The following is a 21,189-nucleotide window of genomic DNA, read 5'->3' on the forward strand; positions in this document are numbered from 1 at the left end:
GTACTGTCAACGATGGTGTCAACATTGGTGGTGTGTGATGTCGACATTGGTTAGTGTGGTGTCGACATTGGTGGTGTGGGGGTGTAAACATTGGTGGTGTGTGTGGTGTCAACATTGGTGGTGTGGGGGTGTCAACATTGGTGGTGTGGGGGTGTCAACATTGGTGGTGTGGGGGTGTCAACATTGGTGGTGTGTGTGGTGTCAACATTGGTGGTGTGTGGTGTCAACATTGGTGGTGTGGGGGTGTCAACATTGGTGGTGTGGGGGTGTCAACATTGGTGGTGTGTGTGGTGTCAACATTGGTGGTGTGGGGGTGTCAACATTGGTGGTGTGTGGTGTCAACATTGGTGGTGTGTGGTGTCAACATTGGTGGTGTGTGGTGTCAACATTAGTGGTGTGTGGTGTCAACATTGGTGGTGTGTGGTGTCAACATTGGTGGTGTGTGGTGTCAACATTGGTGGTGTGTGGTGTCAACATTGGTGGTGTGTGGTATCAACATTGGTGGTGTGTGTGGTGTCAACATTGGTGGTGTGTGATGTCAACATTGGTGGTGTGTGTGATGTCAACATTGATGGTGTGTGTGATGTCAACATTGATGGTGTGTGATGTTGTAATGTCAACTTTAAAGTAGGGATGTTTTGAAACTTAGCAATTCTTCAATTCTTACAACACTTCCATGAGAATGAAAATCTTTCTACAACAGTTTTAATCACACTGTTGTAATTTTGTTAGTGCATTTTATCACCGTGATATGGCCTTGAGACCCATAACAAAAACATAATTAGATATTTTATAATGGTAAATCTTTAAGGGAATATTTTTAATATTATATTAACAATGCAATACTCATCTTTTTTTTTTTTTAATTTTGAAGGAAATTTTTTACTAATGGTTTAATTTTAGCTAATAATCCGAAATTGAGATTGTTGGATATTTTCAAAGGATTTGTGTTTTAAAGCCCAGTTAAATAAGTGCAGGTAAGAAAGTAAAAAGCGTTAAAAGCATACACATCACCTAGCGTGACCAAGTGCACATTCACTGCTAGTACTGGACTGACGACTGTGAGTTAAAGAGCCGTACCCGGAGCCTCTGGAATGTTGAGACGCGTAGCTGGCACTACGCGAGTGGCCCAGCCCATCCACTGGGACATCCATATCTACAGCATCTACACACAACAAAAACAGCAGCAGCTGCTGGGTTATTTGATACAAACTATTACTAGAGGAGTAGATAATGTTTAAAGCATAAAATAATCTTAAAATAATCTTATCTAAAAATAAGCTTTAGGTACTAACTCTTTAAATTGTTAACATTTTATATAAAGTTTTATCATGTTGAATATTGATCAGGTAGACATGTTCAGGATGGAAGTTTTTCTCATGTATGTGTGTGGTCAGCCTGTTTGTGTGTGTGGTCAGTCTGTTTGTGTGTGTGGTCAGTCTGTAGGTGTGTGTGGTCAGTCTGTAGGTGTGTTTGGTCAGTCTGTGTGTGTGGTCAGTCTGTGTGTGTGGTTAGTCTGTGTGTGTGGTCAGTCTGTGTGTGGTCAGCAGTGTAAGTTGTCAGCCTGTGTGTGTCGTCAGTCTAACTGACCTGACATCTGAGAGCCCATCTTGCCCCGCCTGGTCAAGCTACTGAAGCCACTGCTGCTGGAGGCCAGACTGTCCTCACTGTGGTTGTCACAAGGTCGGAGGTCAATGGGGTCAGTTTGACCTGTCACTGAGTTACTCTGGGACACTGAGTGGTTTGAAGGCCTGGTGGGGACAACAAGCAGATAAAACAAACATATCTTGACAGAAACATTTTCTGGATTCAGACACATTTTTCTGTGTTTTACACTCTTAGTTTGCTGGGAACAAATCAGACAGTATGGTAAACAAATAAAACTCACACTTTAAATACAGGGTCCCCTGAAATGAGAGATAACTCTACAGTAATTTTGATGTTGGAGTTATCCTGCCTGTGCTTGGTGTCGTAACCTTCCAGCAGGTACCTCCTTGTGACCTTCCCTCCCCCAGCAAATTGAGCAAGGTTGAGATCTACATAGCCCAGCTTTTGATGGGACCTGCCACCCTTCAGTTCCTGGACAAAACAAGGGGGGGGGGGGGGGCATTATAATTATTCAAGCAAGTTGACTAGCTCAGTGTTTTAAAATCAGCTGCATAGAATCACTTGATGATTAACAAGCTGCATATCTTTACAAACACAAACAAACAAATGTGATGGTAAGCTACAGATAGTTTGATGTCATGTATTTTTTAAGCCAACCTGTATAGAAACAGATTGTGGTACTACATTTTATCATACAGATTCTGACACTATGTCCAGTTTTATAACATGAAAAGGTTTTTTTTTAACAAGACAATCAGGCTGAACGCCAGAGTCCAAGTGTTGGATTTTTATAGACACAGAACTCGGTTTAACTGTTTAACATGAGTTTCCGATCAAGATTAAACTGTTTAACATGAGTTTCAAATTAGGGTTTAACATGAGTTTCAGATCAAGATTTAACATGAGTTGCAGATCAAGGTTTAACTACTGACAAACTCTCGTTAGTGTGATTAAAAACTGTCTTCACATTTTACCTTTCTCACAGAGATTCTAACATTACAAGGGTCAAGGACACCCGTGGTTAAGCTGGCTGTCATCTTGCAGGGAAACTCAAAGTTGCTTTTCCACCTGACACAGTTGCTGTTGACCTCCTCCCTGGGGATGCAAGGGTTAAACTTTACAGCAACACAAGGGTTAAACTTTACAGCAACACGAGGGTTAAACTTTACAGCAACACAAGGGTTAAACTTTACAGCAACACGAGGGTTAAACTTTACAGCAACACAAGGGTTAAACTTTACAGCAACACAAGGGTTAAACTTTACAGCAACACAAGGGTTAAACTTTACAGCAACACAAGGGTTAAACTTTACAGCAACACAAGGGTTAAACTTTACAGCAACACAAGGGTTAAACTTTACAGCAACACAAGGGTTAAACTTTACAGCAACACAAGGGTTAAACTTTACAGCAACACAAGGGTTAAACTTTACAGCAACACAAGGGTTAAACTTAAATTGACAGCAACACAAGGGTTAAACTTAAATTGACAGCAACACAAGGATTAAACTTAAATTGACAGCAACACAAGGGTTAAACTTAAATTTACAGCAACACAAGGGTTAAACTTAAATTTACAGCAACACAAGGGTTAAACTTTACAGCAACACAAGGGTTAAACAGCTGATGACACAAAAACGCAGCACATATAGCAGAGAACTGTGGACCAGTGTATGAGAGCAGCTATAGCAGAGAACTGTGGACCAGTGTATGAAGGGTTACCTGGAGGACAAATCTGTGAAACTGCCACCTTCATTCAGCCTGACTTTAGCAAACAACACACCTGTAACAAACGGCACTGACGCTAGCTCTTCCAGTCCAAGCTGCACCTGTGAACAGTGGGCACTCATGGTCAATACAGTGTTTTTATAACTGTCAGTGACGTTTGTTGTTAATCTAGTCATTAGTAGTCAATTCAGCCATTTGTGGTCAATACACAGGTCACTGCAGTCATTTGCGGTCCATACGTTAGTACAGCCAATCTAATATTGATACTATAATAGTTTTTATCTAGACATGGACCCACCTGGAACTTTTATCTAGACATGGACCCACCTGGTACTTTTATCTAGACATGGACCCACCTGGTACTTTTATCTAGACATGGACCCACCTGGAACTTTTATCTAGACATGGACCCACCTGGTACTTTTATCTAGACATGGACCCACCTGGTACTTTTATCTAGACATGGACCCACCTGGAACTTTTATCTAGACATGGACCCACCTGGAACTTTTATCTAGACATGGACCCATCTGGAACTTTTATCTAGACATGGACCCACCTGGAACTTTTATCTAGACATGGACCCACCTGGAACTTTTATCTAGACATGGACCCACCTGGAACTTTTATCTAGACATGGACCCACCTGGAACTTTTATCTAGACATGGACCCACCTGGAACTTTTATCTAGACATGGACCCACCTGGAACTTTTATCTAGACATGGACCCACCTGGAACTTTTATCTAGACATGGACCCACCTGGAACTTTTATCTAGACATGGACCCACCTGGAACTTTTATCTAGACATGGACCCACCTGGAACTTTTATCTAGACATGGACCCACCTGGAACTTTTATCTAGACATGGACCCACCTGGAACTTGAATTTTTTCTTCTTGGACATGAAGGGTATCATAATTGTAGGGGCAGGCTTGAGCCTGGCATGTTCTTCTCTTCCTGTGTCCCCCAGTTACTGGACAGTTGGGACAGCACCACTGACCATCCAAGTCTTTCCTCAAGCCAGTTACTGGACAGTTGGGACAGCACCACTGACCATCCAAGTCTTTCCTGGAGCCACACAGTTACTGGACAGTTGGGACAGCACCACTGACCATCCAAGTCTTTCCTCAAGCCAGTTACTGGACAGTTGGGACAGCACCACTGACCATACTAACATCCAATTCTTACTTCACAGACTCAAACACAAAATGAATTAATTTGATTGGGATACAAAATTTAAAAAACTTTGTAAAGATTTTGTTGTCTGTCTTATACAAATCTTTTTGTTTGATTTAACTTCAAGGTAACAACCAGTCCAGTCTCAGCAAGATGGCTGCGACCTCAGCAAGATGGCTGCGACCTCAGCAAGATGGCTGCGACCTCAGCAAGATGGCTGCGACCTCAGCAAGATGGCTGCGACCTCAGCAAGATGGCTGCGACCTCAGCAAGATGGCTGCGACCTCAGCAAGATGGCTACGACCTCAGCAAGGTGACATGAGCAAGATGACAGAGACTTTCACTTGACCATCTCTTGTGCTCAGCTAACTTGACTAGCACTGAAATTAGAATAAATAATGTAAAATAACATGACGATGAGCAACTAACTTTATTTTGGAAAGATACTATGAGCAACTAACTTTATTTTTTAAAGATAACAGCAAGACGTAAGGTAAGGTGGAGCTGTCACATACAAGGTGTGAGGTAAGGGTGTCTTTATTAGATGGTACAGGACAAACAGTGCTGTCACACATGATCAATTCAATGAAGGGTGGACAACTAAAAGACTTGACATGAAGCCAATAGAATAAGCACTTAAGCCAAGCCAAGAGACTAATTAGCACTTTGTAACACTTTAAATAAAAAATACATTTGCCCTTCATAACAATTAAACAGGTCACAGGTGGGGGGTATGGAATGCTGTGTGCTAAAATTAGTTCATCTGTACTAACACATTAACAAAACACAGGGTTTGTTATTCCCATGTTGACAGGATCTCCATAACAAGCCACATACACGTAATAACACAGGGTTATGATACTAGTGTAATCCCATTCAACACAGGCTTATGATACAACAGTAGACACAACAAATGTATTCTTTCATAAAAGTCGGATGTAAAGATTTGGTTGGACACTCCTACAGGTAAAACCAGTTTGTGACATCACACAGGTGAGAGTGAAAAGTCTTCCTATTTTGTAATAAATTAACACAACAAACACTTGAACTAGCTGGGGCAGCTCATGTAACAAATATATGAACTAGCTGGCTCAGCACATGTAACAAATATATGAACTAGCTGGCTCAGCACATGTAACAAATATATGAACTAGCTGGGGCAGCTCATGTAACAAATATATGAACTAGCTGGCTCAGCACATGTAACAAATATATGAACTAGCTGGCTCAGCACATGTAACAAATATATGAACTAGCTGGCTCAGCACATGTAACAAATATATGAACTAGCTGGCTCAGCACATGTAACAAATATATGAACTAGCTGGCTCAGCACATGTAACAAATATATGAACTAGCTGGCTCAGCACATGTAACAAATATATGAACTAGCTGGCTCAGCACATGTAACAAATATATGAACTAGCTGGCTCAGCACATGTAACAAATATATGAACTAGCTGGGGCAGCTCATGTAACAAATATATGAACTAGCTGGCTCAGCACATGTAACAAATATATGAACTAGCTGGCTCAGCACATGTAACAAATATATGAACTAGCTGGCTCAGCACATGTAACAAATATATGAACTAGCTGGCTCAGCACATGTAACAAATATATGAACTAGCTGGCTCAGCACATGTAACAAATATATGAACTAGCTGGCTCAGCACATGTAACAAATATATGAACTAGCTGGCTCAGCACATGTAACAAATATATGAACTAGCTGGGGCAGCTCATGTAACAAATATATGAACTAGCTGGCTCAGCACATGTAACAAATATATGAACTAGCTGGCTCAGCACATGTAACAAATATATGAACTAGCTGGCTCAGCACATGTAACAAATATATGAACTAGCTGGCTCAGCACATGTAACAAATATATGAACTAGCTGGCTCAGCACATGTAACAAATATATGAACTAGCTGGGGCAGCTCATGTAACAAATATATGAACTAGCTGGCTCAGCACATGTAACAAATATATGAACTAGCTGGGGCAGCTCATGTAACAAATATATGAACTAGCTGGCTCAGCACATGTAACAAATATATGAACTAGCTGGCTCAGCACATGTAACAAATATATGAACTAGCTGGCTCAGCACATGTAACAAATATATGAACTAGCTGGCTCAGCACATGTAACAAATATATGAACTAGCTGGGACAGCTCATGTAACAAATATATGAACTAGCTGGGGCAGCTCATGTAACAAATATATGAACTAGCTGGGGCAGCAAATGTAACAAATATATGAACTAGCTGGGGCAGCTCATGTAACAAATATATGAACTAGCTGGGGCAGCACATGTAACAAATATATGAACTAGCTGGGGCAGCTCATGTAACAAATATTTGAGCCAGCAGGTTTGGAAATACAAACTCAACAACTATTACATTACAGCTTTACCCCCATAGATTTTCTGCGAGGGTTTTGCTGAGACAACTCAAACAAAAAACTAAACACTGGTCAAGTTTCACTGTTTATCAGCTGTTAGGTCACTCAAGTATCAGCTGTTTAGTCACTCAAGTATCAGCTGTTTAGTCACTCAAGTATCAGCCGTTTAGTCACTCAAGTATCAGCCGTTTAGTCACTCAAGTATCAGCCGTTTAGTCACTCAAGTATCAGCCGTTTAGTCACTCAAGTATCAGCTGTTTAGTCACTCAAGTATCAGCTGTTTAGTCACTCAAGTATCAGCTGTTTAGTCACTCAAGTATCAGCCGTTTAGTCACTCAAGTATCAGCTGTTTAGTCACTCAAGTATCAGCCGTTTAGTCACTCAAGTATCAGCCGTTTAGTCACTCAAGTATCAGCCGTTTAGTCACTCAAGTATCAGCTGTTAGTCACTCAAGTATCAGCTGTTTAGTCACACAATTATCAGCCGTTTAGTCACTCAAGTATCAGCTGTTTAGTCACTCAAGTATCAGCTTTTTAGTCACTCAAGTATCAGCTGTTTAGTCACTCAAGTATCAGCTATTTAGTCACTCAAGTATCAGCTATTTAGTCACACAAGTATCAGCCGTTTAGTCACTCAAGTATCAGCTGTTTAGTCACTCAAGTATCAGCTATTTAGTCACTCAAGTATCAGCTGTTTAGTCACTCACGTATCAGCTGTTTAGTCACACGTATCACGTGTAAGTCAACACAAACATATTCAGCCCCCCCCCCCCACTGTAAAAGTTTAAAATATACTTTAAAATACAATAATTACAAGCTGTTGTAAAAAAGCAAGTAGGTCATGTTAAACCATCACAAAACAATTTTAAACAGCCCTACAGTCATCAAAATAAAGTTAAACCATCACAAGCCAACATTTTGAACAGTCAAGTTTCTTAATGTGGTTTGAAACCATCTACTGATGTCCACCTAGCATGAATCACCTGATGTTGAATAGCTGGTTTATGCCAATTGTTTATTATGAATTATCAAGTTCCTCATTAAAAATATATACACCAACCCTAATTAAACAGGTTATTAAAAATATACACCAACCCAAATTAAATACACCATTAAACAGGTTATTAGCTAACCAGGATTGGACAGTTTGCACATAAAAGATAACACTGGGAAGTAAAAAAAATATTGAGCCTCCACATGATACACATGAATAAAAAAATGTATTTAAAAACCAGGGGTGATAACAATGGTAATCTCCCTGTCTGTCTCAAGGGGAGGAATTCTAGGAGACTTTTAACTTTTTAATGAAGGGGGACAACCTCAGGGGATCATCCTGACTACAGAGGGTTGTTTGTTGTAGTGTGTGTATGGTGGGGGTCATTAATGTGGTAGTTCTACAGATGGTTGTTTGTTGTGGTGTGTATGGTGGGGGTCATTAATGTGGTAGTTCTACAGATGGTTGTTTGTTGTAGTGTGTGTATGGTGGGGGTCATTAATGTGGTAGTTCTACAGATGGTTGTTTGTTGTGTGTGTAAGGTGGGGGTCATTAATGTGGTAGTTCTACAGATGGTTGTTTGTTGTGGTGTGTATGGTGGGGGTCATTAATGTGGTAGTTCTACAGATGGTTGTTTGTTGTAGTGTGTGTATGGTGGGGGTCATTAATGTGGTAGTTCTACAGATGGTTGTTTGTTGTAGTGTGTGTATGGTGGGGGTCATTAATGTGGTAGTTCTACAGATGGTTGTTTGTTGTGTGTGTAAGGTGGGGGTCATTAATGTGGTAGTTCTACAGATGGTTGTTTGTTGTAGTGTGTGTATGGTGGGGGTCATTAATGTGGTAGTTCTACAGATGGTTGTTTGTTGTGTGTGTAAGGTGGGGGTCATTAATGTGGTAGTTCTACAGATGGTTGTTTGTTGTGGTGTGTATGGTGGGGGTCATTAATGTGGTAGTTCTACAGATGGTTGTTTGTTGTGTGTGTGTATGGTGGGGTCATTAATGTGGTAGTTCTACAGATGGTTGTTTGTTGTGGTGTGTATGGTGGGGGTCATTAATGTGGTAGTTCTACAGATGGTTGTTTGTTGTGGTGTGTATGGTGGGGGTCATTAATGTGGTAGTTCTACAGATGGTTGTTTGTTGTGGTGTGTATGGTGGGGGTCATTAATGTGGTAGTTCTACAGATGGTTGTTTGTTGTGTGTGTGTATGGTGGGGTCATTAATGTGGTAGTTCTACAGATGGTTGTTTGTTGTGGTGTGTATGGTGGGAGTCATTAATGTGGTAGTTCTACAGATGGTTGTTTGTTGTGGTGTGTATGGTGGGGGTCATTAATGTGGTAGTTCTACACATGGTTGTTTGTTGTGGTGTGTATGGTGGGGGTCATTAATGTGGTAGTTCTACAGATGGTTGTTTGTTGTGTGTGTGTATGGTGGGGGTCATTAATGTGGTAGTTCTACAGATGGTTGTTTGTTGTGGTGTGTATGGTGGGGGTCATTAATGTGGTAGTTCTACAGATGGTTGTTTGTTGTGGTGTGTATGGTGGGGGTCATTAATGTGGTAGTTCTACAGATGGTTGTTTGTTGTGTGTGTGTATGGTGGGGTCATTAATGTGGTAGTTCTACAGATGGTTGTTTGTTGTGGTGTGTATGGTGGGAGTCATTAATGTGGTAGTTCTACAGATGGTTGTTTGTTGTGGTGTGTATGGTGGGGGTCATTAATGTGGTAGTTCTACACATGGTTGTTTGTTGTGGTGTGTATGGTGGGGGTCATTAATGTGGTAGTTCTACAGATGGTTGTTTGTTGTGTGTGTGTATGGTGGGGGTCATTAATGTGGTAGTTCTACAGATGGTTGTTTGTTGTGGTGTGTATGGTGGGGGTCATTAATGTGGTAGTTCTACAGATGGTTGTTTGTTGTGTGTGTGTATGGTGGGGTCATTAATGTGGTAGTTCTACAGATGGTTGTTTGTTGTGGTGTGTATGGTGGGGGTCATTAATGTGGTAGTTCTACAGATGGTTGTTTGTTGTGTGTGTGTATGGTGGGGTCATTAATGTGGTAGTTCTACAGATGGTTGTTTGTTGTGGTGTGTATGGTGGGGGTCATTAATGTGGTAGTTCTACAGATGGTTGTTTGTTGTAGTGTGTGTATGGTGGGGGTCATTAATGTGGTAGTTCTACAGATGGTTGTTTGTTGTGTGTGTAAGGTGGGGGTCATTAATGTGGTAGTTCTACAGATGGTTGTTTGTTGTGGTGTGTATGGTGGGGGTCATTAATGTGGTAGTTCTACAGATGGTTGTTTGTCGTGTGTATAAGGTGGGGGTCATTAATGTGGTAGTTCTACAGATGGTTGTTTGTTGTGTGTGTAAGGTGGGGGTCATTAATGTGGTAGTTCTACAGATGGTTGTTTGTTGTGTGTATGTATGGTGGGGTCATTAATGTGGTAGTTCTACACATGGTTGTTTGTTGTGTGTAAGGTGGGGGTCATTAATGTGGTAGTTCTACAGATGGTTGTTGTGTGTGTATGGTGGGGGTCATTAATGTGGTAGTTCTACACATGGTTGTTTGTTGTGTGTAAGGTGGGGGTCATTAATGTGGTAGTTCTACAGATGGTATGGTGGGGGTCATTAATGTGGTAGTTCTACACATGGTTGTTTGTTGTGCGTATGTATGATGGGGTCATTAATGTGGTAATTCTACAGATGGTATGGTGGGGGTCATTAATGTGGTAGTTCTACACATGGTTGTTTGTTGTGTGTAAGGTGGGGGTCATTAATGTGGTACTTCTACAGATGGTTGTTTGTTGTGTGTATGTATGGTGGGGGTCATTAATTAATGCGGTAGTTCTACAGATGGTTTGATGGGTTTTTTAATGTGGTAGTACTGGTAGTTCTACAGAACTAAAATAGAAGGTTGAAAAAGTAAATATTTTATTATTGTGATCAAGGTAATGTGTGACAATGGGGCTATGACTGACTATATGTGGATAACATATAAAACTAACAATACAAGTATGTAGTATGGCTGTAAACAATATGCACAGGTGTTGACTTGAAAAAAAAAAAGTTAAAAGTTCATAAAAATCCTCTGTAATCTCCAGACATTACACATGACAGCTGAACTAAATGTCCTATTACCTTAAGGAATCCTACACCACTGAGAAGTTGTTGTGTTTGGTTCACAAGTCAAGTAGGCCTATAGCACCAGTCTAGGCCCATAGCACCAGTCTAGGCCTCTAGCACCAGTCTAGGCCTATAGCACCAGTCTAGACCTATAGCACCAGACTAGGCCTATAGCACTACTATAGCACCAGACTAGGCCTATAGCACCAGACTAGGCCTATAGCACCAGACTAGGCCTATAGCACCAGACTAGGCCTATAGCACTACTATAGCACCAGACTAGGCCTATAGCACCAGACTAGGCCTATAGCACCAGACTAGGCCTATAGCACCAGTCTAGGCCTATAGCACCAGACTAGGCCTATAGCACCAGACTAGGCCTATAGCACCAGACTAGGCCTATAGCACCAGACTAGGCCTATAGCACTACTATAGCACCAGACTAGGCCTATAGCACCAGACTAGGCCTATAGCACTACTATAGCACCAGACTAGGCCTATAGCACCAGACTAGGCCTATAGCACTACTATAGCACCAGACTAGGCCTATAGCACCAGACTAGGCCTATAGCACCAGTCTAGGCCTATAGCACCAGACTAGGCCTATAGCACCAGTCTAGACCTATAGCACCAGACTAGGCCTATAGCACCAGACTAGACCTATAGCACCAGACTAGGCCTATAGCACCAGTCTAGGCCTATAGCACCAGTCTAGGCCTATAGCACCAGACTAGGCCTATAGCACCAGTCTAGACCTATAGCACCAGTCTTGACCTATTGCACCAGTCTAGGACTATAGCACTACTATAGCACCAGACTAGGCCTATAGCACCAGTCTAGGCCTATAGCACCAGTCTAGACCTATAGCACCAGACTAGGCCTATAGCACTACTATAGCACCAGTCTAGACCTATAGCACCAGACTAGGCCTATAGCACTACTATAGCACCAGTCTAGACCTATAGCACCAGACTAGGCCTATAGCACTACTATAGCACCAGTCTAGACCTATAGCACCAGTCTAGGCCTATAGCACTCCTATAGCACCAGTCTAGGCCTATAGCACTCCTATAGCACCAGTCTAGGCCTATAGCACCAGTCTAGGCCTATAGCACCAGACTAGGCCTATAGCACCAGTCTAGGCCTATAGCACCAGACTAGGCCTATAGCACCAGTCTAGGCCTATAGCACTCCTATAGCACCAGTCTAGGCCTATAGCACCAGTCTAGGCCTATAGCACCAGTCTAGTCCTATAGCACCAGTCTAGTCCTATAGCACCAGACTAGGCCTATAGCACTCCTATAGCACCAGTCTAGGCCTATAGCACCAGTCTAGGCCTATAGGGTAACACTACACTCAGTTCTGGGGATATGTCATACAAGATAAGCTAGTCTCTGTGTGGTTTGGGGGGGGGGGTCTTGATTCAGGAACATGACCTGCCATGTTTTAAAGGCCAATCCATGTTTTCACACTCCAGTAAACACCAAAGGACCTTTCAGAAATATCCCACTTTGGCTATAGATGGATCGGTGGTTACACAAAGCGTCTTTGTATGATGTATAGCATGCTTCAACTTAACACTTCCCCAAATAAATATTAATGACAAATAGCCTAGATCTAAATCTAGATTCAGGCTGACTGAAATCTGGATCAGCAGATCTTGCCATACACTTGAGAATCAAGAATCTAATTTCAAACTACAGCAACAGTCAAAAGTTCTAAAATTTAGCAATGTCACATTATTTTTTTTTAAATAAAAAATGTTTTAGTAACTAGCTTTCATATAGGCCTAATAAGGTTTAATAAAATGCATTAAAAAGTAGAAAATAAACGTTTTTCTTTAAATATATAACTAACTGAATAACTATACAAAATTAAAAAGCGTGCATTGTAATCCAATCTTGAAACAAGTGCCAAGTTTGAATTAAATTGGTCAGTTAGAAGTGGTCGAAATTTCGCTTGCCCGCTTCGACGCATGACAACAGAGGAAGCAATGTTCAAAATAGCAGAAAAACATTTTAGCGCGAATTAAAATTTAGTTTAAAAAAATATATAATATAGATCTATGAATTAACTAAGATCTAGATCTAAGATCAACATGTAGTATAATATAAAATATACGCACAAACGAGTTAAAACCCAACAACTTTAGATAGCCTATAGATCTATATCCGCTAATCCAATGCACACACGAGTACATCCAACAACACACGAAGATACACAGCAGCCCAGAACAGCAACACTCGCATTACGGTCAGTCAAAACTACCACACACGATCAGCACACGCGAGCTTTAAAAGAATCCAATACACAACCAATTTACTGATCCTGGGGGTCTCAGAAATCAACCAGTTTTTCGTCCCGATCCGATCTGTAATCAAGGCTGCTTATCTGTTCGCATGTTTGAAATCTCGGCGCGCCCTCCAAATCAGGTCACTCGAGAGTTAGGGCCGATAACCAATGATATGATGGGGAACTGGCAGGGGACAGCAGCAGATGGCGGGAGTGTAGCAGACGGTAGGGTAGGTGCAGACGGGCGGGTGGGTAAAGACGCATGTGTGTGCTCGCATGTAGTCACTGGTGTGAGTACTCGGCTACCACGTGTGTGCTCGCGTGCTGTCAGTGGTGTGAGTACTCAGGTGTGCTTTGTGGCGCATGTCCAGCCAAGTACATGACCGACTTATCCCGAGGGATCCTCCAGTGTAAGCACGCGGAGATGACGTCATGTCGTGGTCAGCCAAGCGTGTTCATCCAGCTATGACGTAAAGGTTCACATAACGCACGACTAAACGCCAGGACTTAACCCTCGTGTCTGCCCCCCCCCCCCCCATGTCAGTCACCAGTCTTGTGAACTTGGTATTTACACATTATTCACCGCGACAATAGGTAACAGTAAGTATAGTTGGGTGGACTTATTCCAATATTCACCGCGACAATAGGTAACAGCAAGACGATGTAGAGTTGGGTGGACTTATTCCAATATTCACCGCGACAATAGGTAACAGTAAGTATAGTTGGGTGGACTTATTCCAATATCCACCGCGACAATAGGTAACAGCAAGACGCTGTGTAGTTGGGAGGACTTATTCACGCATGTAAGTCGCCAGTGTACAGCACAAACATGTGTCATGACTGTCTGTAAAGTCTCGTGTCTGTAGATCATGTCTTTTGTCTGTAGGGCCTATCGTTCGTCATTAACACATGGGTGAGCTGTGGGATCACTCGAGTGGAACAAGATGCTGAGGGGGGGGGGATCACTCAAGTGTAAAAGTGTTGTTTTAAACAGGAATGTGCTTATCATGGTATCCTATATACAACGGATATGTTTACGATAATATCATCCATACAGAAAGTGTAAATGATATCACCCACACAACGAATGTGTGTCACGTCCCCCCCTCGTCCCAAACGAATGTGCTTCATGTTTTATCACCTCCCCCACACAAGATGAATACGTTTATGATGGTATCACCCCCAACCCTACAGCGAATAAGTTTACTCTACTTGACGTAAGAGTATTTTCTAATAACCAGATAATTTCTGTGACATTTCCGTATACGTAACTCCATATTTCAACAACTTCCGGTTTAACATCGACCCCCCACCTCCGCTAACCGCCAGAGAAGCAACGCTAGGTCTATGTTTAGTAGTTTGCTACCATTACATCTTCGCCCGGGCTGGTAGTCGACAGAGTTGCCACATTGGCAGTTTATGAAACCAACTTTTACAATGTAGAAAATTTTCACAAAGAGCCTACCGTTAAATTTGAATAACAACATCAATACGAATATAAAACAATCATTGTTATATTGAAGCATAATACAATAATATTCAGAGCCTACAACTAAAATTCTAATATACAAAATAGGATGGCCACTTTGAAATAGATTTGCTTTGAATGGTTTATAAAATGCAGACTAAACGAAGCGACAGGTCAACACTTCAAAAACTTTCTTTAAGCTAACGGAAATGCATTTTTATTTGTTTAGTTTACTTTTTTTTTTTTGCCTTTGGTTCATGTTTTCCTTTGCTTTTTGAAATTTTGATCTGGCAACACGGTCGCGAATCGTCAGGGAAAAAAATGAAATGGATTGGCGTACATATCGACACGCGCTTTTTGACATTTTGAAGGCGAAATCTACTGACGTCATAGACATGCGCATCGACAGCGGGAGCCATGATGAATGGGAGTCATGACACGCTAGGATTATGACAAGCCGGGATTAGGATAAACCCGGATTATGACAATCTTAGATTAATATCTTTATTTAAAAAAAAAAATCTTATTTTGATGAAAAACTACCCTCAGACATTTATCAGGGGCGAATCGGCTATGCATGGCCTTCTGTTAGTGGCGTGCTACGATCTGTTAGTGGCGTGCTACGATCTGTTAGTGGCATGCTACGATCTGTTAGTGGCGTGCTATAGTCTGTTAGTGGCGTGCTACAATCTGTTAGTGGCGTGCTACAATCTGTTAGTGGCGTGCTACAATCTGTTAGTGGCGTGCTACAATCTGTTAGTGGCGTGCTACAATCTGTTAGTGGCGTGCTACGATCTGTTAGTGGCATGCTACAATCTGTTAGTGGCGTGCTGCGATATGTTAGTGGCGTGCTACGATATGTTAGTGGCATGCTACAATCTGTTAGTGGCGTGCCGACACTACATGAATCTATTATAGGCGTGCCACGCTCACATAGCGTGAATAAACACACTAAATCGCCAGAGAAAAACTGGAAAGACTTGAAAACTAAAATTCTAATTTTTGTATAGATCAGACACGTGACTGCAGAACAAGCCACGCCCCGTGGTGACGAACACGTGTACAAAGTGTGGTCACTTACGTCTATCTCAACCCGCTCTCCTCTACCTCCCCTACCAACCAAAAAGGAAAACGTGACAAGACCATAAGTGTTACGAGGGTCGGTCAGTAGTGGACCATTACGGGTTGACCACTAGGCTTCACTGTAAGCAAGCGTCAGCACGCTACAAAACTACGCCGTGTTGAGTAGCACTGGCCAGTTGTCGGTGACGGTCACTAAACACTAGTCAGGCCGACACAATGGCTGAAGTATCAAGAATATAAGAAAATATGCACCAGCTATAACAAGACAAACACGACTGTCATAGAGAGACCAACACTAATACGACTAGTATACAGAGTATGTACACCATCAACACATTGTGACTCACCCCAGTTGAACAACCTCTGGTAACATCTGTAAAACAAATTAAAATTTAGATTAGATGATTTAATCAAGCACAAGTCTGGCTCTATCAGATCAAAACTACAGTACAGCCACCAAGACAACTTCTAACACAACAGGGTTATCTGGGGCTAAAGGAAATCATCTTACGGCAAAATTCACCAGCAGATCAGCGCTTCTCAAACTATGTTCAAATTTACACCGGGGTCACGAACCTCCGTGTTTTGAAGATACTTATCCAATAGTGTTCGTCATAATATCTACCGAGGGTGTCAGGAGTGTATAGTTTGAGAACCTGTAATCCCAACACACATCTACAAGTGTGGGGGTTCACACCGTCAGGGCGGAGATGTCATGGACAGGTTTTTTACAGTAACAGATGAAAGAGAAACGTTTTTTTTTAAATTTATTCAGCTAACGAATGACGCAACACAATTTTTAATGAGATACAAGCGGCGTGTGAAGAGAGAGAAAAAAAACGGACGCAGGAAGAAATTTTTGTGAGCCAACATTGACGACACGGCAGAGCCACTGGCCTAACGCGATTAGCACTCGGTAAACTGCGCAGGACGGCGGTAGGCGGAACTCCGACACACAACACTTCCGGTCATCCTTGCCAACTGGCGGAAATAATGGCCAAAAAACTGTCTTCTAAACCAACTGGGCGCAGAGCAGAACACATACACATGTTGGGCATGGATATACTCAAGGATATATATATATATATATATATATATATATATATATATATATATATAACCTACGTATGTGTAGGAGGTCACTTATCTTACTGGGGAATCAATAGAAATTTCCTGAGCGCGAGAATCGATTATGCGTGAAATGGAGATTTAGGGGGAGATCATTTTCCAATCAAGGGCATCCACATGCAAGTGGGACGGAGAGGAACAGGGTAGATGAGGGGGGGGGGGGGGGGGGTGTATCAGAGGACACATGTCAACAAGTGTAACGTATAAGGGTTATTTCACTAACGACATCACCCTCCACCACCATACTTTCACAATTCGCCACGAGAAACCAGACCCACCCCCCTCCCATCCCTAAAATAACTCCTCCATATCCCCCATAATATTTACTAAACCAATTTATTAATTTTAAAAAAAATGCAGTCTTACAAGCCCCCACACCGTCTCTTAAGGTCAAACCACCATCCCACCGTAACTAGCTTGCACAACATTAAGCAGAGGTTAACATTCTGTAAGATAACTGCTTCAATCAACGAACAAAAGCTATACGACTTCACAGCACGAACAGACGGATGTATTGTATAAGAAAACTGCTTCATAAAACGAACGGAGGGGTGTATTGTTAAAACTGCTTCAAACAAGGACGAATGTATTGTGTAAGAGCCCAAGGAAGACGCCCCCCCCCCGCCTGTAATCGATCCAACAGATCGAGTTGTCAGTGGCCGGCCGTTGGAGCGGTGCTTCACGTGGCACATCTTTTATTAATGAATCGCCTTTAGATTGGCGCCCCTGACGTGTTGGGAGGTAATCTAACAAAATGTTGGAGTTATGGGACCTGTGAGCTTCGGACTGACGTCACTGGGGTTCTTGCTGCGACAAGACGGGGGGGGGGGGGTCTCGTACTCGTGTTACAGGTCTATGGGTGTTATATGACCTGTCGCCATGGTACATAATTAGCCTGCTTTAAGGTGATATAATGTACAGTCAAGGCATATGCTACTACTGAATTTTCAGAACTATAAAAAAAAAAAAAAAAAAAAAAAAAAAAAAAAACTGACGACTCTGGGATCGCAGATTCCGAGATAATCTCCAGGACAAACTTAGTAAATTCTGAGATCAGCACAAGAGACACTAATGCTAACACAGAGATCCACAGGCCAATACAAAGTTGTGACCACAGTGGCCAATACAAAGTTGTGACCACAGTGGCCAATACAAAGTTGTGATCACAGTGGCCAATACAAAGTTGTGATCACAGTGGCCAATACAAAGTTGTGATCACAGTGGCCAATACAAAGTTGTGATCACAGTGGCCAATACAAAGTTGTGATCACAGTGGCCAATACAAAGTTGTGATCACAGTGGCCAATACAAAGTTGTGATCACAGTGGCCAATACAAAGTTGTGATCACAGTGGCCAATACAAAGTTGTGATCACAGTGGCCAATACAAAGTTGTGATCACAGTGGCCAATACAAAGTTGTGATCACAGTGGCCAATACAAAGTTGTGATCACAGTGGCCAATACAAAGTTGTGATCACAGTGGCCAATACAAAGTTGTGATCACAGTGGCCAATACAAAGTTGTGATCACAGTGGCCAATACAAGGTTGTGATCACAGTGGCCAATACAAAGTTGTGATCACAGTGGCCAATACAAAGTTGTGATCACAGTGGCCAATACAAAGTTGTGATCACAGTGGCCAATACAAAGTTGTGATCACAGTGGCCAATACAAAGTTGTGATCACAGTGGCCAATACATTACAAAGTTGTGATCACAGTGGCCAATACAAAGTTGTGATCACAGTGGCCAATACAAAGTTGTGATCACAGTGGCCAATACAAAGTTGTGATCACAGTGGCCAATACAAAGTTGTGATCACAGTGGCCAATACAAAGTTGTGATCACAGTGGCCAATACAAAGTTGTGATCACAGTGGCCAATACAAAGTTGTGATCACAGTGGCCAATACAAAGTTGTGATCACAGTGGCCAATACAAAGTTGTGATCACAGTGGCCAATACAAGGTTGTGATCACAGTGGCCAATACAAAGTTGTGATCACAGTGGCCAATACAAAGTTGTGATCACAGTGGCCAATACAAAGTTGTGATCACAGTGGCCAATACAAAGTTGTGATCACAGTGGCCAATACAAAGTTGTGATCACAGTGGCCAATACAAAGTTGTGATCACAGTGGCCAATACAAAGTTGTGATCACAGTGGCCAATACATTACAAAGTTGTGATCACAGTGGCCAATACAAAGTTGTGATCACAGTGGCCAATACAAAGTTGTGATCACAGTGGCCAATACAAAGTTGTGATCACAGTGGCCAATACAAAGTTGTGATCCCAGTGGCCAATACAAGATGGTATACAGGGTCACACCGGTAGTAGGGGACTAGAAACAACACAATATAAAACGCCACTCCTAGGGGACCACGATCTGAACCCCACTCCCAAGGGACCACGAGTTGAGCCCCACACCCAGGGGACCACGAGCTGAACCCCACACCCAGGGGACCACGAGCTGAACCCCACACCCAGGGGACCACGAGCTGAACCCCACACCCAGGGGACCACGAGCTGAACCCCACACCCAGGGGACCACAAGCTGAACCCGACACCCAGGGGACCACAAGCTGAACCCGATACCCAGGGGACCACAAGCTGAACCCCACTCCCAGGGGACCACGTGCTGAACCCCACACCCAGGGGACCACGAGCTGAACCCCACTCCCAGGGGACCACGAGCTGAACCCCACACCCAGGGGACCACGTGCTGAACCCCACACCCAGGGGACCACGAGCTGAACCCCACTCCCAGGGGACCACGTGCTGAACCCCACACCCAGGGGTCCACGAGCTGAACCCCACTCCCAGGGGACCACAAGCTGAACCCCACACCCAGGGGACCACGAGCTGAACCCCACACCCAGGGGACCACGAGCTGAACCCCACTCCCAGGGGACCACGAGCTGAACCCCACACCCAGGGGACCACGAGCTGAACCCCACACCCAGGGGACCACGAGCTGAACCCCACTCCCAGGGGACCACGTGCTGAACCCCACACCCAGGGGTCCACGAGCTGAACCCCACTCCCAGGGGACCACAAGCTGAACCCCACTCCCAGGGGACCACAAGCTGAACCCCACTCCCAGGGGACCACGTGCTGAACCCCACACCCAGGGGACCACGAGCTGAACCCCACTCCCAGGGGACCACGAGCTGAACCCCACACCCAGGGGACCACGTGCTGAACCCCACACCCAGGGGACCACGAGCTGAACCCCACTCCCAGGGGACCACGCGCTGAACCCCACACCCAGGGGTCCACGAGCTGAACCCCACTCCCAGGGGACCACAAGCTGAACCCCACACCCAGGGGACCACGAGCTGAACCCCACACCCAGGGGACCACGAGCTGAACCCCACTCCCAGGGGACCACGAGCTGAACCCCACACCCAGGGGACCACGAGCTGAACCCCACTCCCAGGGGACCACGTGCTGAACCCCACACCCAGGGGTCCACGAGCTGAACCCCACTCCCAGGGGACCACAAGCTGAACCCCACTCCCAGGGGACCACAAGATGAACCCCACTCCCAGGGGACCACGAGCTGAAGCCCACACCCAGGGGACCACGAGCTGAACCCCACTCCCAGGGGACCACAAGCTGAACCCCACTCCCAGGGGACCACAAGCTGAACCCCACACCCAGGGGACCACGAGCTGAACCCCACTCCCAGGGGACCACGAGCTGAACCCCACACCCAGGGGACCACGAGCTGAACCCCACACCCAGGGGACCACGAGCTGAACCCCACTCCCAGGGGACCACAAGCTGAACCCCACACCCAGGGGACCACGAGCTGAACCCCACTCCCAGGGGACCATGATAACACCTTGAAAACTTGACCCTACCACAACGATTCTGATATGAGTTAGTAAGGACATGACACACAACGTGATTGGGTAATACAGTCGTAGATGTAGGGGGGAGGTTTCGTGTGGGGGAAGTTTCGTGTGGGGGATGTTTCGTGTGGGGGATGTTTCGTGTGGGGTGAGGTGTATGAGTTGGGATGTGTGGGCACTGAGAGGAGAAGAAGAAAGGAAGAGAAGATGGATGACGCCGCAGTTTAAGACCCGCCAGACAATTGGTTTTTTAAAGTTCAAGTCGTCGTGAGAAAATGGAAGACATTCGGTTGACGGGCGCGAAATTACATGGGTGGCGTCAGTT

General features: G+C 43.8%; 2 protein-coding genes across 10 annotated transcripts in view; both read right to left on the reverse strand.

Annotated features, from left to right (window-relative positions):
• The window catches only part of LOC131936830 (EEIG family member 2), a 63,352-nt gene that overhangs the window by 12,648 nt on the left and 29,515 nt on the right, over positions 1-21,189 (reverse strand). For 6 of the 9 annotated variants that reach the window (XM_059293913.1, XM_059293912.1, XM_059293916.1 and 3 more), the window contains exons 3-9: positions 16,226-16,251; positions 4,215-4,896; positions 3,331-3,437; positions 2,583-2,703; positions 1,889-2,079; positions 1,591-1,751; positions 1,015-1,165 (exon numbers count right to left, since the gene is read on the reverse strand). In XM_059293913.1, coding sequence (XP_059149896.1) covers positions 1,015-1,165; positions 1,591-1,751; positions 1,889-2,079; positions 2,583-2,703; positions 3,331-3,437; positions 4,215-4,256 — 773 coding nt within the window. In that variant the 5' untranslated portion in view covers positions 4,257-4,896; positions 16,226-16,251. The remainder of the gene's footprint in view (positions 1-1,014; positions 1,166-1,590; positions 1,752-1,888; positions 2,080-2,582; positions 2,704-3,330; positions 3,438-4,214; positions 4,897-16,225; positions 16,252-21,189) is intronic. The other 3 variants (XM_059293918.1, XM_059293920.1, XM_059293914.1) reach the window with 2 other exon arrangements.
• Positions 19,272-20,846, reverse strand: LOC131936832 (LWamide neuropeptides-like). The gene has a single exon (XM_059293923.1). The coding sequence runs from the start codon at positions 20,844-20,846 to the stop codon at positions 19,272-19,274; it is 1,575 nt and encodes a 524-aa protein (XP_059149906.1).

The sequence above is a fragment of the Physella acuta genome, unplaced genomic scaffold, assembly GCF_028476545.2.
Source record: "Physella acuta isolate Inbredline_101_S28 unplaced genomic scaffold, ASM2847654v3 ptg000189l, whole genome shotgun sequence".
In the NCBI taxonomy this organism is placed as follows: domain Eukaryota; kingdom Metazoa; phylum Mollusca; class Gastropoda; family Physidae; genus Physella; species Physella acuta.

Bases quoted from the DNA above. Each gene is read 5' to 3' on its own strand.
- LOC131936832 (XM_059293923.1), bottom strand. From the start codon at position 20,846: ATGGTCCCCTGGGAGTGGGGTTCAGCTCGTGGTCCCCTGGGTGTGGGG.